General features: G+C 47.4%; 1 protein-coding gene across 1 annotated transcript; it reads left to right on the forward strand.

Annotated features, from left to right (window-relative positions):
• Window positions 1–6,170: 6,170 nt before the first annotated feature.
• On the forward strand, window positions 6,171–15,717 carry CSRNP1 (cysteine-serine-rich nuclear protein 1). Its single transcript, XM_014945170.1, has 4 exons — window positions 6,171–6,403; window positions 9,107–9,366; window positions 10,243–10,539; window positions 11,821–15,717. The coding sequence occupies exons 1-4, from the start codon at window positions 6,211–6,213 to the stop codon at window positions 12,808–12,810; spliced, it is 1,740 nt and encodes a 579-aa protein (XP_014800656.1). The 5' UTR covers window positions 6,171–6,210; the 3' UTR covers window positions 12,811–15,717.
• Window positions 15,718–16,011: the final 294 nt, after the last annotated feature.

A 16,011-nucleotide genomic window follows, 5' to 3' on the forward strand; every position in this document is an offset into this window, starting at 1 on the left:
TTACCGGCTGGCTCTTCCCCCGAATCCTCCGGGCTGGGGATGCTTTTCCCGTCGCTACAGCAACACCTACCGACCGCCGCACGGATGGACCGGGGGGACGGACCGACGGACGGACGGACGGACGGATGGGGAGCGGGCCCCCCCTCCCGCCGCCTCCCGGCATAAAACACCGGGGCTTTTCCGAGAAAAAGAAACAAAAAGGGGGAAAAAAAAATAACAAACAAACCCAGATTACTAAGTTTTGTCTTTTTTTTTTTTTTTTATTAACATCCTCCCCTTTTCTCTCCGCCCCCCCCGGCATCCTCCAAAGTGTCTGTCACCTCCGAGTTACATAATGTGGCCGTAGGAAGAGGGTGACACATAGGGACAGCCCTTTCCTAAAGCAGCTCTGCCTCACGAACCTCTCGGTGGGATGGGGAGAAAACCCTCCCGGCCATTTAACCAACCTTCAAAGTCTTGTCATTTGTAACAGCGCACTCATCAGCAATTTTTTTAAATTTTTTTATTCCCCCCATCTTGTATTTATTGTATTTATTCCCCCACCATCTTGTAGTATTTTGATTTTTATCCCCCCCTCTGCTGCGCCGTTTGCAGATGAGGCTCGTCAAGGTTGGAGGGGTTTATTTTTTCAGGCTGGAGCGTTTGTTCTCCGCGTGGAGAGACTCTGCAGCTCCCGGCGAGCCTTTAATAATTCAGCGCAGGAAATGCGTGCGTATATATAGCAGGCAAGGTAATGCACAGCGTGTACCTACAGGAGGACAAATATGGAAACCTGGTGTGAATTATTCATGAGGTGTAATCAAATAGAGGATTTTCCTAGACAAAGCACACTTCGCTGTTTTCATATTTATTACAGCACAATCTGCGCTGAGTACATTTGAACCTCGTTTCATTTGGGCTGTGTCAGATAACCTTTAATGTATTTGCTAATGTTTCTTATTTACTTTTCAAGCTGTCAGTGGGAAATTGAGGGCTTGATAGAAAAATCTGAAAAGCCTTTTTTTTTTTTTCTTTTTTTTTTTTTTTTTTTTTCTCCTCCTTGTGGCCTTCTGAAAATTAGTAGATGGAGTAAACCCTTCTGATGCTCTTCCCCGGGGAAGGCTTTTTGCCTGTTCAATCTCTGGCAGGAGAATAAACTCGTGGTGCTACGAAGGGATTCATGCTCCCGCTCAGTGGCACGGGGTACTTTGGGTTTTGCTGTTGCATAGTAGGCAGAGGCTATTTTTAACCGGAGCAAGGTTATGAAACCTTAGACCCAGCTGGGTGAAAATAATCTGGTCTGAACTGGAAAGCACGGCTTTTCGTGGCTGGGAACACGCGTGGGACTGTCCCCCCTCGGGGACCCCCAGATGGGATGATCCCGCTCGCTTTGGCCCTGCTCAGCCCCAAAATTGGGAAGCCTTGTCATCGTGGAGGTTGTCACAGCGGCGCTGGGGAAACCACTTAACTATTTTAATTCTTTGCATATTTATTTAAGTGAACGAGCAATGAATCAGTGTTGATAGCGCGGTGATTATTAAGTAACCCAGAGGCGTTACTGGGATCGCCGCTGCTGTTGGACACCAAATATCTGGGATAGTTAAATGGGAAACTGGGTTCCACAACAGTTTTTGGTGGTACTTGCACCCAGGCCCCCCGACCCGCAAGAAATCATTGTCCTGCAAATAAACACTGACCCCCAAAACTGCCCCAGGTTTGCTCCGCGAGTCACGCTGGGAGCCGTACCTGGCTAAAATATGCGGTGGTGTTTTTTAAACTAATATTTACTCCTGCTAGACCTGCACAGCCACTGCGGCTCTGGGGGAGGGAGCGGGAGCTGCTCTGACTCACGGCTCAGCAGAGTTGTTCCCTGGCTCCCGAGCCCTCGTCCCGGTGTGTCGGGAAGGGTCCACCTTGGCTTCCCGGGCTGTAGGCAGGAGGCTTTGCTTGTAAAGTCAGCAAAAGCCACCAGAAAATAAAAACTTCTAGTGCATTGCACTGAGGTTTGGGGTTTGTTGTGGGTTTTTTTTGTTTGTTTGTTTTTATCCCAACTGCTTTGCAGAAGAAAGTTTGCTTTCAGTGCACAGATTTGGGATCCTTCCATTCTTTAGGACGCTCTGCCCCCAGGAACCCCAAAATTTAAAATATCCTTGCTGGTAGGTGTTCCCCTGCAATGCCATGGGAGTTGTGGCCCAAGCCACATGCAGCCACTGGACTTGCTGGGAGAAGTTCCCTTTGCTTTGCTTGCCCTGCTTGGTGCAAAGCACATATTCAGCCCCAAAAATCTTAACGTTGAAACATCTCCGCATACTTCTGCACAAAGCCACCATGCCTCTTTGTGCAGCCTCTTATAAATAGACTTAACTGGACACTGGTAGGGGTTTTAGTTGCCTTCCTCTGCGCTTGGCTAAACAAATGCCAAACCTTCTTAAATCTAAATTACTCGAAATATTTACTGTTGAGACGTCGTCCAAGAGGAGGATAGTTAAAACATTAATTCCTCACATTCCAGTGTATTAAGGCTTTACCCTGCAACTTGCCGAGCGCCAGAAAATGGGACTTTGCAGATTCGTAGTCCCTTCCCCCCAACTAGACAAGCCACCAACCCTCCTGTTCCCCCCAACCAAACTTTAATGCTTTAAAAAAAAAAAAGAGGGAGAGAAAAAGAAAGGAATGCACATCTGGGCTAAATATTTGTTAGAAAGTATTCCCAGGATAGTGGGAGTTCTGGTGCCAGAGAGGAATTCCTGCGGGTTTGATCCATTGCATTATGTACTTGTTCCAAAAGCTGTTTTCAGTAAAATAGATGAGTAAGAAGTCTTAGCCAAGAACAGAATGTCTTTTTTGGCAACTAAAAGGAAGATAGGATTATTTTATTTCAGGTTATGTAAAAAAAAAAAAACAACAAAAAACACAAACCAACAAAAAAACACAGAAGGGAGAAGGTGGCAAAATCCTGTGCCTGGTGGTGCCTGCAGAGATTTGCAATGGCAAGCACAGATCTATATATACATATATAGTGCTGCTGTGCACATTTTTGGGACTTCTTTGTAGGGTATCAATGTGGATTTAAGAATACTTGTGGAATTACTGCAATTAAAATATCCTTGCTGGGTCTGAATTGGCCTCTGGGTTTTTGGGGTTTTTTTGGTTTGTTTTTTTTTTTTTTTTGGCTGAGTGGCCAGTGATTTTGGCCACATGGCTTTGAAAGCAGCTTCCAAATCGCTGGTGTGAGTTCTGCTCCCAAGTGCCGGGTCGAGGAGGGAAGGAGAGGATTGTCTCTGCCCTGACAGCAGAACCCTGCTCTTTAGGGTTTTTTTTGGGGGTGGATACAAGTAGACGCCAACGGCATCACATATAGCTCCTGAGAAGGATGTGAAAACTTGACCTGGAAAACATCACAGCCATAAATCAGCAAAGAGGGGGAAGGCATTACGGGGCAAAATTAATGTGTTTTGGCTGGTGGGCAACAGGTTCACCAGCTTTTTCTCCTTAATAGAGAATCCCCTTTGAATGACACCTCTTTTGCATTAACAAAACAATAGGTGTTTTGAATCAGACAGCATGCCAAAGGTGTGTTTTTTTTTCCTGTGCATTTGGCTTATTCTCCTAGATGGGAGATGCACACACCTCCCTTCATCCTTCTGCCAGACGTGGCTAATCAGCAAGGATAGCATTAACAAAAAAAAATAAAAAAATTAATCAAATAGCACCATCTTATTACACAGCTTGCCTTGGCTCTGGCTTGGTGTTTGTGTTAATTTGGTTAGCTTGTTGGAGGAAAAACGCTTTGTGTTTTGCTGTGTGGTTTGGGGGGGAGGCAGCGCGGCTTGTCGTGATGGGTGCTGCTGGGTTTGCAGGAGACCTGAGCCTCAGGGCTCTGCAGCATCGTGATGTCCACCTTCTCACTCCTCTGGGAGTCCTGCAGACCAGGTAGATCCCAGTAGAAATGGATGCTGCCTGAGTTTTGGGTTTTTTTTGGTCCGGAGCTGGGAGTTATCCCTGTTTCAGCGGTGTGATCTTGGCTGCTTCACCAACCTCTGGTGTCTCCCACGAGCCTTGGATGTGGTCAGCATCGCATCTCCAAGGGCGTTTGCCCTTGGACACGTCTCCTGCGGGCTTCTTGGGGAGCTGGTTTCTCCCTCCCTTGCAAGTTTGGACATTGACTTCCTTGACCAGCAACATCGGAGGTGTCCTCTGGAGCAGCGAGCGGTTCTTCTGCAGCGTGAATTGATGCTCTTTGAAGCCACGTGTGGGATTTTTTTTGCAAAGTTTTTGGCTGCTCTGGGTGGACCACAGGGTCAGCTGGGATGAGCAAACCTCTGGCTGCAGCCCAGGCTTTGATTTGGACCCCTGACATGGATTTGAAGGGCTTTCTTTGATCCAGAAGGCATAAAAAAATAATAATATCAGGTTTGGAAATGCAGCTGGGGAGCTGGTTTGGGCGTCGTGGCTGCCTGCGAGCTCGGCAGGAAAGGGGTTAATCCAGGTGTCAGGTAGGACATGTGCTGCTGGGGCTGGAGGGTGGCCAAATCCACCTTCTCCCCATCTGTTTTGGATTAAGCCCAAAAAAACAACAACCCCTCCGTGGGCAAAACCACCTGCAGCTCTGGGGCTGGCGAGGAGGAGGAGGAGGGATGGAGGGGATCACCTCGCTGTGGGGGATGCACTGGCCTTGGAGGTGTGCGTTGCAGTGAGTGATTAACTTCTTCAGGCTGAGGAACTGCTTCATCCAGGGATATATATTTTTTTTTTTGACCTTTGGGGGGATTTTGTCTCCTGGGAAGCTGTTGGTAAACATAATTAAGGAGGGCTCTGAAGGCACGACGTGTGCTCCCGTCCTGCTACGTGTTGCTGTGAGGTGCCGTCGAGATACTGAAAATCCCATCGTGAGAGAAGGTTTTGAAGCCTGAAGGCTGTCAGGAGAGTGGGTTTAGTGGTGTTTTGTTTTTTGTTTTTTTTTTTTCTTTTTCAGAAGCTTAAATTAACTTCAGACATGCAAAAGAGGGTGAGAAAGTGCTACGGTTACAAAGAACAAATTTGGCCGGTGGAGGAGTTTCAGCTGGCGGGAGGGGACCGGGTGTCTAGTAGCACCCCAGTACCTGCACTGTCACCATCCCGGGCTGTATGTGTCTGTACCAGTGTCGCCTGCATTTTAGGGATGCTTTAGGTTTTGTGTGTTACCTTTGGGGGGGAAGCTGGTGGAGTCCCATCTCATGGTGGCTCTCCCCTCCTTGCTGCAGGGAGTTTCTGGCGCTGCGTCTCTCCCACTCCTCCAGTAGCAGCCTGGTTCTCAGCTTTGGCTTCGAAATAATCTGGTGGTGACTTCTGCATCTGGTACGGTGTTGCCAGAGTTTAAAAAGAGGAACAGTCCATCCTCTGTGCAAGAGCATCCCAGGTTAGGTGGGCTCGGATACCCATTAGCCTATTGTAGGCAAAGCGTGAAGCTTTCGTGCAATTTCAGGAGACAAAAACCCCACAAACTTTATAAAAGCAAAGGTTAAAAGATGCAACAAAGTTTTGTGTTTGTGTTTTTTTTTTTTCTTTTCTTTTTCCTTTAAGATGAGCAGGGGAAAAGCATGCAGGATATTTAGGAATCTAGGCAAGTACAGAGCTCCTTTGTTTTTAATTAGCTGCGTTGTTTTTAATTGCTACTATGCTTGATACATAACCCAGCCTAAACAAGAATAGCTTATTGAATGGGGGACTGACTATGAAAGGCACCGTGAGGAGAAGGGCTGTTCTTCACAGTTGATATATTTGTATTTCAGTGCTTCATTTAATAAGTCTGTTTCCCCAGGGGGCTGTAGCAAGTAAATCATGCCAACAGATTGTTCTCTGCAAACTGGCTTATTTTTGTAATTAGCAAGACGTTAAAGCTGTAACTGCATAGAAAGCGATCTGGGGAAGGAGTTAACATAAAGGAATTAGTAAGCAAAATGTAATACTTATTGTTTGATAACATTTGCGTTGATTGAATTGGTTTCCGGACAGTTTGTTGTCTGCAATAGTTGGTTTTTCTGCAGCATCATAAAATGGGAGAGCAATTAATCAGGTGTGCACAGTGATGGTAGTAAGGTGTGGTTTTGAGGGGGGGGAAGCACTTTTCGGGAATCATACCTGCATGCCCAGGTGGACCTGGTTGAGAAGTCTTGCTGGGGGTTAAAGCCATCCTGCTCTTCACCAATTTCCCTCGCTTTATTTTGCTTTTCTCCTTTGTTTTCCAGTTATATGAAAAACCACGGAGCCACCATGAGTGGAGTATTGAAAAGGAAGTATGAAGAGCTGGGGGATGACAGTACCTACTGCTCCTCCTCCTCCTGCTCCCCCCTCTCCTCCTCGGCATCCTCGGGCTGGGAGTCGGACGAGGAGAGCTCCCACGGAGAGCCCAAGCCCAGCTCTGCCTTAACGCCCAGCTTTACCCGTGAGTATCTCCAGCAGCTCCTTTCCTGGGATCAGATGTGCCTCTGGGCAGGTTTTTTGTAGTGTGGTGGTAGGTCATCCCCATGTAGAGACCCCCTTGGAGCACACCTTTAAGGGTGGAAGTGGCCATAACATCAGCTCCCTGTCATTACATCAATTTATCTTGTTTTTCTAATAAGCCAGCATCTTCAGGGTGCTCTTCCTCAGCCTTTCCTTTCAGAATTTATCACTCCTTTATCACGTTTTTGCTGAAGTCCAAATTTCAAGGAATAGAAAGGCAAAGATCTGGGTTTACAGATGCATGCAGGTTCCTGCAAATTGGTGTTGTAGGACCATCCCACCATCCCTCAATCCTCTGTGAAGCTCTTCCATAGGCAAAACCTAAACAGACAGCAAAGGCTCAGTGCGCGTGCTGGTTTTTAAAAATGATTAACCAGTAGCGTAATTACCATTTCAGAACTCGTTTCCTACGTAAGTTGGGTGCTTTGCCAAAGAACACGACACCTTTGACGTTGCCTCCGCTGTTAGTACAGATAAACGCTATTTTGTTTTCCCAGCAATATCAGTTTTGAGAGCTTTTAGGAAAGCACACAGAAGACGAGGTTGTAAAATCCTTTATCTGCCCTGCGAAGGGAAAAATGAAAAATACAATAGGGGACCATCTTCACGGAGGAGAAATAGTCCAACGTAGTAAATTATACTGAACACCCACTGTATATAGCAGTTAAGGTCCACTTAGCAGACATACACAAACACGCAGTGGTCTGAAAAGGCTTTAGAAGTCTTGTAATAATAAAGAGTCTCATTCTTGCTTGTCTTCCCAGGTTTTGTGTCAAAACAATGAACTTTTTGTATTCTCTGGCTCAATTGGAAAAGGGTCAGGAATGGGAAAACAATTTCGGAGGGGGGGGTTGGTGCGGGGAGGGAGAAGCAAATGCCAAAGTGCAGCAGCTCAGGCGATAGATGATCGTGGTGGTTAACTTGCCTTTTGATAAAGAGCTAAATGTTTTAGGAGATTGAGTCAAGGTTATTATGAAAATGCAACGCGCAGTGCAAAGATATCATCAAAGCGACTGCAGAGCCCAGTGTGAAACCCTCAGCTATTTAGCAGAAGCTGCTGATGCAGCTGGGTGAACACTTCTTTTTTTTTTTTTTTTTTTTTTTTTTTTTTTTTTTTTTTTTAATATGAAACTGAAATGCTATATTCTGGCAAGTGAGACTTGTGAAACGTGGGTGCAGCTAACTGTCCGGTCTTGCACTTTCCCACCCTTCAGGGCCGGCCAAGCACCCTGGGTTTTTGGCAATCCTTTCGCTTGGCTCCCCCCAACTCTGCCATCCGAAGAGCAAGGCTCAGATCCCAGCTCTGCAGGAGCCACCCATCCTTTCTGGGTTGCTTTTTCTCCACGCTGGTGACCAAAACATCCATACGCCAGCAGAGAATTGGGACCAAAAAACCCCACCACCGAATTTGTGCATGGCCAGCGACGTTCATGGAAACTCATTGACTCTGAAACTGCCCTGGCTAATTAGTCTCCCTCCCTCTGCTTCGTTTGCACGTGCAAATGTGCAGAACCAGGTATCCCTGGAGAGGCTCCGCTTTAAATGGTGTGTAGCGTGTTTCAGCAGTTTAAGATAAACCAGAGTCGTGTATTTCCATGTTTACCCTGGGATCACCTGCATAAAGATTAACATCTTTGCAGCTGCTCTCAAACGAGTCTCTGGAGAATAAACTATAGATGCACAGTTCCTCCCAGTGGATGGTGAAAGGAAGTGCCAGAAAAACAGCCGTTTTGGTTATTTTCTGCCGTGCCACAAAAGCTGGAGCCACGCGGGGCTGGGTTGTCAGTGCTCTGGCATTGCAGGAGCAGGCCAGGAGCTCCTGAAGGGTTCTTGGGTTTAGAGCAAGACAGGCACGTAGGACGGTTGGTTGCTTGTTCGTTAACGCTCTGCTGCATGTGAAGAATAAGCAAATGTGTGTTTCCTGGAGGAATTCAAGCGGGAAGGAGAAGCAGCAGACGTTTCTTTGGGTGAATCTGGGCAGCGACTTCGATGCATCAAGACTAGACTTAGTTTTCCCTCTGTCCTCATCCCACCTTCCAAGCGTTAGATCCTAAAACCCCAGAAGCGATGTCGTAACCCTGTCCCATCACGTCCCTGTTGAGAGAGTAATTGCAAGCCCTGCCTGTTTGTAATATTTACAGCCTGTTTCTAACATTTCTATCCTGCCTGCAGGATGGCAGTACTGACATTGTGCTTTTTCCTTTTTTCCCCCTGCCTTGTTTTTAGCCACGTCTATCCTGAAGAATTCTTGGGTTTAGAGCAAGACAGGCACGTAGGACGGTTGGTTGCTTGTTCGTTAACGCTCTGCTGCATGTGAAGAATAAGCAAATGTGTGTTTCCTGGAGGAATTCAAGCGGGAAGGAGAAGCAGCAGACGTTTCTTTGGGTGAATCTGGGCAGCGACTTCGATGCATCAAGACTAGACTTAGTTTTCCCTCTGTCCTCATCCCACCTTCCAAGCGTTAGATCCTAAAACCCCAGAAGCGATGTCGTAACCCTGTCCCATCACGTCCCTGTTGAGAGAGTAATTGCAAGCCCTGCCTGTTTGTAATATTTACAGCCTGTTTCTAACATTTCTATCCTGCCTGCAGGATGGCAGTACTGACATTGTGCTTTTTCCTTTTTTCCCCCTGCCTTGTTTTTAGCCACGTCTATCCTGAAGAAATCCAAGCGACTAAAGAAGAACAATGTGGAGTTTGACCGGGTCACTGTGTTTTACTTCCCACGCTGCCAGGGGTTCACGAGCGTGCCTAGTCGTGGGGGCTGTACCCTGGGGATGGTGAGCAAACACAGCTCCTCCCGGCAGTTCACGCTAGCCGAGTTTTCAAAGGAACAGGAAAACGTTCGTCGGGAGAAACTGGGAGAGAAATTAAAGGAGGAGAAGTTGGAAGCGTTGAAATGGAAAGTGAGTAGGAGCGTGGGGTGGCGAGGAGCTGGTGGATGTCTGTAGATAAAACCTACAGATGTCTATAGGTTTTCAGTATGGGCCTCTCTGAGACCTGGGGGCATCGTTCCTTAACCCTATTTGGGTTTCCAAATAGGGAGACCCTATTTGGGTCTCCAAAAAACACGGGTTCCGGTGTGGGATATTCAGCTTGGTTCCTCACCCTTGAAAGGTGGTGGAAAAAATGCTGAACTCTACATGTCTGTCAGGTCTTTGGAGGCTCTGACACAGATTTTTGGCCTGGAGTCAGCCACCGTGGGGAACAGGTCTTTCCTTTCTCGTTTCTGCATGGGGAACAGGTCTTTCCTTTCTCGTTTCTGATGATTCAAGGATTGGAGCATCTCCCTTATGAAGAAAGACTGAGGGAGCTGGGACTCTTTAGTCTGGAGAAGAGAAGGCTGAGGGGAGACCTTATTAATGTTTACAAGTATCTCAAGAGTGGGTTGAAGGAGGAGGGACCCAGACTCTTTTCAGTGGTTCCCAGTGAGAGGACGAGGGGCAACGGGCACAAGTTGGAACATAAGAGGTTCCACTCAAATATGAGAAAAAACTTCTTCACAGAAGGGTGACAGAGCCCTGGAACAGGCTGCCCAGGGAGGGTGTGGAGTCCCCTTCTTTGGAGATTTTCAAGACCCGCCTGGATGCAGTCCTGAGTAACACGCTCTGACAAGCTCTAGGCAATCCTGCTTCAGCAGGGGAGTTGGACTAGATGATCTCTATGGTCCCTTCCAACTCTAAAAATTCAGTGAAATTCAGTGAAATCCTTCTGAGCTGGGGTTGCTGATGGCTCTCTGTCCCCAACAAGTCCCTAACGCTTTGCCCGTTTTTTGCCCTCAGCTAACCATGAACGGCACGAAGGAGTCAGAGGAGGCCAACCAGCTCACCATTGAGGACATCTCCGACGACGACATCGACGTCAGCAACGTGGACCTGGAGGACGGCTTCTTCCTCCAGCCCTACCCTGCCAAGAAGAGGCGGGCCCTGCTGAAAGCCGTGGGGGTGAAGAAGATCGACAAGGAGGAGAAGAGGGAGCTGCACAACATCCGCCTGTCCCGGGAGGACTGCGGCTGCGACTGCCGGGAGGTCTGCGACCCGGAGACCTGCAGCTGCAGCTTGGCTGGAATTAAATGTCAGGTACGGCCCTCGCCTCCGGGCACGGGGGAAAAGCCACAGCTCCAGCTGATGCTCTCGTTAAAGCAAGAGGGAGGTGTTTGAGAAAGCAGGATGGAGTCAGGGCAGCCTGTAAAACGCATCCGTTCCCACCTGCGCTTGCAGCAAAGCTGATGGAGATGCTCCCCAGGCTGTGAGGCAGGCAGACGCTGCTCCAAAGCCTCCCCTTCCCAAATCCCACGTGCAGCCGTCCCCGTGCTGGCGCTGCAGCCCTGGGGATGTCCCTGAGCCCTCCCACCCCCTCCATCCCTGCCAGGCTCAACGCCTGCAGGTGGAGGGAGATGGGCCACGTGGGAGCGTCTTGGCAAACAAAAGCTTCTTGCTCCTCGCGCCAGGCTGTGATTTCTCCTCCTCCCCCTGGTTTTATTCTATTATTTTTTATTTTTTTTTCCCCTTGGTGTGTATCACACACTCCCAGCACGCTCAGGCGAACGTGGGAGTGTCAGCTGAGCCTCAGCCCACAGCGAGCTGTGCAGGCCACCTGCGGGGTGGCAGAATCCCTCTAGATTCAATTAGCTTATCATATTTTTCGTTTTATTTTTCACGGGTGCCTGCCCAGCTGCGTTCGGGGAGCCCTGTTCCCCATTGTGGGTCCCGCTGGCTCCCTCGATGCCCTGGTTGCTGGCTGGGGGTGGTGTAGGGTGGCTGTGCACAGGCCATGGGGACATGAAGGTGCTGCAGGTGCCTGTTGAGCAATCTGTCCTTATTTCAGTGAGGGGCAGAAGCCCACTATATGTATCAGGTATTAAATACCACGATGCAATATATAAAAACTCATGTTTGCCCCCTTGTGTCTCCTTTTGGAGCGTTATATTTTGGGTTCCTTATTTCAGTGAGGGGCAGAAGCCCACTATATGTATCAGGTATTAAATACCACGATGCAATATATAAAAACTCATGTTTGCCCCCTTGTGTCTCCTTTTGGAGCGTTATATTTTGGGATTTTTTTGAAACCTTCTGACTTTCTTCAGTTGTACTGAAATCCAGCTTCTTTCCCCCAACCCTTCTTTTTTTTTTTTTGAAACCTTTTGACTTTCTCCAGTTGTGCTGAAATCCAGCTTCTTTCCCCCAACCCTTTGAAAGAGCAGGGTGTCTTTTATCAATCCATATTTAAATTTTTTGGTGTCTGCTTTTAAACCCCTCGGCTGTCACTTGGTTTCTGGGGGCGGGTGAGTGGCGGGTGGTGTCAATTTGGTGCCTCTGGGTTTGGTCCTAACCCTCCACCTCTGCTTCTCCCCGTGGCAGATGGATCACACTTCCTTCCCCTGCGGCTGCACCAAGGACGGCTGCGGCAACACCGAGGGCAGGATCGAGTTCAACCAGGCCCGCGTGCAGACCCACTTCATCCACACCATCATGAAGCTGGAGCTGGAGAAGCAGCAGCAGCAGCAGAGCAGCGAGAAGGTGGCAGAGGCTGAGCCCCCTTTTCGGGAGCGGCTGTCGCCCTTGGGATGTGCAACGGGGAAGGGCTCCCTGGAGGAGCGTGCGGTGCCGCTGGCACCCGCCTTCCAGTTCAGCCCCGACCTGGAAGCCCTGGGGGAGAACAGCTGCAGCAGCGACATGACGGACTCCTCCATCTCCTCCCACCCCAGCGAGGACCTGGAGGAACCCTACGAGAGCCTCCCCTCCGACAAATCCCAGTCGGACGTGGACGACGACGGCCTGGCGCGCATCCTCCACTTCAACGACTCGGATGCCGAGGAAGAGAGCGGCCGTGGCCAGGATGACCTGAGCTGCTTCCACCACGCCGATTTCTTCATCGAGGACCACAGCAGCGAGGCCAAGCCTGTCCCCAGCCACTTGTCCCACCTCTCTGAGTGCCTGGATGAGAACGCCAACCAGGACGGCGGGGGTTTGCTGGAGGACGCTGCCCACGCGCGGTGCGATGGGCTGTCCTGCTGCGCCTCCTCCCCGGCCGAGCCCTGCTCCAAGAGCTACGCCGACCTCAGCCTTTCCTCTGACTCCTTGGATTTCTTCCAGTCCTTCTCGGACTATAACTTGGGACCCCTTTACAACTCCTTAAAGGAGTACGAGAACCTCGATAACTTCTCAGCGTTACAGTTTCAGTTGCCTAATTTCCCCGGCTTCCCTCAAGCTGGAGATCAGGGCTCCTGTTTGTTGGAGTCCCTCATCGGTTTGTCCGAATCCGTCCCTGAAACCCCGGCCCCTTTCACAGACAATCAACTTTTGGAGGATGCCATCAAGTCGTCCCTGATGGAGACGGTTAAAGTGTGAAATGCCCGTGTGGCTCGGACAGCAAGGACTAGTGCTGAAAGAAAAAACCAAGGAACAGTTGGATGGGCAAACTTTCACTGAAAGGATGATGCGCTACTCAAAAAATAAGGAGGAAAAAAAAAAACAAAACAAAAAAACCCCCGACTTTCTAAGCAAACAAACTATTTTTGGTCTTTATAGAACGTGGACGTTTTGACATACTGCACCTACAATCAGTTCTCTCCCTGTTTGTGCAAAAATTTCTAAACTTTCGTGACGGGGTGGGGTGGGGAGGGAGGGCAAAAGACTTTCACGTATGAATTTCCTTGTGTTTTGTATGAAAAGACCTGTCGAGAAATACTCCTCGCTAACGTTGCCAGTCGTACACGCAGCCCCTTCTAGAAACGTTTCAGTGTTGCAGGAGCTTTTTAAGACAACTTTTTGAAGCTGTATTTATTGTGAAAATCCATGGTTTACGTAAGAGTTTGCCCGACATACTCTTACGTTTAAATCGGACAAGGTTTACAGAAGAGATCCATACACTATATACATAATCATTCTTCATCTATTTATTGCAAATTCCAGAATTTAACTAGCCACCGAAGCTTGAACTAGCATGAAACCTTATTTAAATTGGTAATACCTCAGATGTATTATGTGTACAATCATATTTTTTTGCATAATATATCTGTATTTATTTATTTTCTACCTGTAGTACGTGAATAGCACTGTGGTTTCTCAATGACCTGGAAGGGCAATAAGGTCTTCAGCAGCACCTGTCCTAAAGGTGACCCTGGTTTCTCTGAGTCTGAAAGGTGTTGGCTGTTTGGTCTTCGCTTTGCATCTCTAGAGGAGCCAAATGCAAGCGGGTGGGTGGTGAGGGACGGTGGGGACACATTGGTGCAGCATCCTTTGGTCACCATCGGCCCTCCAGTAGACACAATGATGGTGTCCCATCTCCATGAAACAAGCAAAGCCCTCAACTATTCAAGAAATGACACCAACTAGCTCTATTTAAACAAACAAACAAACCCAACCCAAGCCCTTTTCATAAATTATTTTATAATTTATTTAATTTCCTGAGGATTTGGCCATGAGATCTTTCATGATCAGTTATGGTGCCTGACTATGCAGAGGAACCGTTGAGTGTAATGAGAAGGACCTTTGCAGTCCTGGGTGGGGGAGCTTCGGGAGAGCCAACGCTGTGCTCATGCTCCCCAGCAAGTGCTCCTCAGGGCTCCCCAACGTTGAAGGTGTCGCAGCTCCAAAATCTAGTGGGTCAGACTGTTTATACTATTATTTTTAAATATAGGTAAATCAGGTCAATCAAGTAAAATAGATGAATATGAAGGTTACTGGGTTATTTATCCTTTGAGTACGGTTTTAGAGGGAAGAAAAAATAATGCCTGAAAACAAAGCTGAAAAATTCAAAGGCTTTTGTTTTTTAAAAAGAGAAGAATCATGTTTTGGGGGCCCTCTTGGCATTTTACTACTTAAGTCAGTCTGAGAACATGACACTATTTGGCCATGTGATGTAACTGGACATAAAACCTGTACGTCAGTGATACACTAAGTGCCTACGCCAGTGGTATGGAAAAAAAAAACAAACACAAAAGGACTTTAAAACCTACCAGCTTTAAATTGCCCTTTGGGAAACGTGACATTTGGTGATGGGAGTGATTCCTGGCATTACTGGCACTGGGGGAAGGCGACAGCTCTGGCACCCCAGCCCTGCAGCCCCAGGAGCGGGGTGCTGGTGGGAGCTCCCAGGGGGTGCAGAGACACCCAGGTGGGGGAGGAAAATACCTAAAATACGGATTTGAAGATTTTTCCATTGGCTGAACTGTTCATAGGACGGGGATGGTGCTCTTTGGTACCTGCTGTCCCACCAGCACCTGATGCAAACCCGCCGGCGATTTAGGAAACTTCTGGCGTACGAATATGGCAAAGGCTGGGGTTTGGGGTATTATTTTATTTTTTTTTAATATTATTATTAATATTTAATTGTACATCTTCTCTGGTATTGAGCCGGTCAACTCGGAAGCGGAGCTGACCCTCCGTGGCTGTGAGGGGGTGCTCGCCCCCTGCATCCTCCCGCAGAGCATCATCCTGGGGTCCTCCCCGCCCGGCAGGAGGGCGACTGGAGGAATACTACTGGCAGATGGAGGATTTCCTGGATTACATATATATTATTATATTATTATTATTATTATTATTTTTGTTGTTGTCGTCGTCGTTTCTTTAGACCGAAAAATCCCCTTCAGTTATCTCCTAGGTGGTAGTTTCTATCCTTCAGACTGCATCAAAAATACTGACAGTTGAAAGTCTGGTACCGTTCTGTATTTATTGGCACTAATATATTTTATAACATTCCTAGGTTTCTCTGCATATATATATATTTATATATATAAAATATATACATATATTTTATATATATATACACACACTTTTTTAAAATGAAAGACAGGGATGGACTCCTGCCTTTGTGGATTTTTTTTCTATAATTTATTCTTTTTATTTGTGTTGGTGCCAAAAAAGAAAAAAAAAGATTTTTTTCTTTTTTTTTTTCCCCCAGGGCACTGAATTGTAAATATACAATTTTTTTTTTTTTTTTTCTTCTCGGTATCTGTGTAAAAAGTTGCCTGTTAAACAGTTTAAAAACTGGGTATTTATTGACACAATCTGTAATTATCTAATGTATTGATTGAAACGCTTTGGTTTCAACATAGCTTTATTTTAGCTTTCTTTGTGTATATATTGTGATTATGTTGCTTAAAGGTACAAGTTAAAAAAAATGCTTTATTTTTACCTTATCCATTTGCATTTGTTTATAAAAAAGCATATTTGTCTACAGCTGCTGTCTCTCATTTCATCAAAGCAATATGAAGAAATTTCCATTACACTTTCAATAAAAGAATTTTGTTTGAATACGGCAGCGCCTTTCCCTCTTTATCCTTCACTGTGGCTCATAAATTCGGACGATGGGTATGTACGCTGCATTGTGTCCTACTTGTCCCTTTTTTGTTTGTTTTTGGCTTTTTTGGCCCCTTTTAGAAGCCAACGGGTGCCCTGGGTTCTCACCCCAGGGGAGCATCCTACTAGGGCAGGAGCAGCCCTCCTCCCATCCTGGTGTCCTCCAAGAGGCTTCTCCTGAGCTTGGGGACCCCCGTTGCCTTTCTCACCCCCCCTCTCAAAAGCAGCCCAAGGAAGAGCATCCCCATG

The sequence above is a fragment of the Calidris pugnax genome, unplaced genomic scaffold (genome assembly GCF_001431845.1).
Source record: "Calidris pugnax isolate Ruff unplaced genomic scaffold, ASM143184v1 scaffold54, whole genome shotgun sequence".
In the NCBI taxonomy this organism is placed as follows: domain Eukaryota; kingdom Metazoa; phylum Chordata; class Aves; order Charadriiformes; family Scolopacidae; genus Calidris; species Calidris pugnax.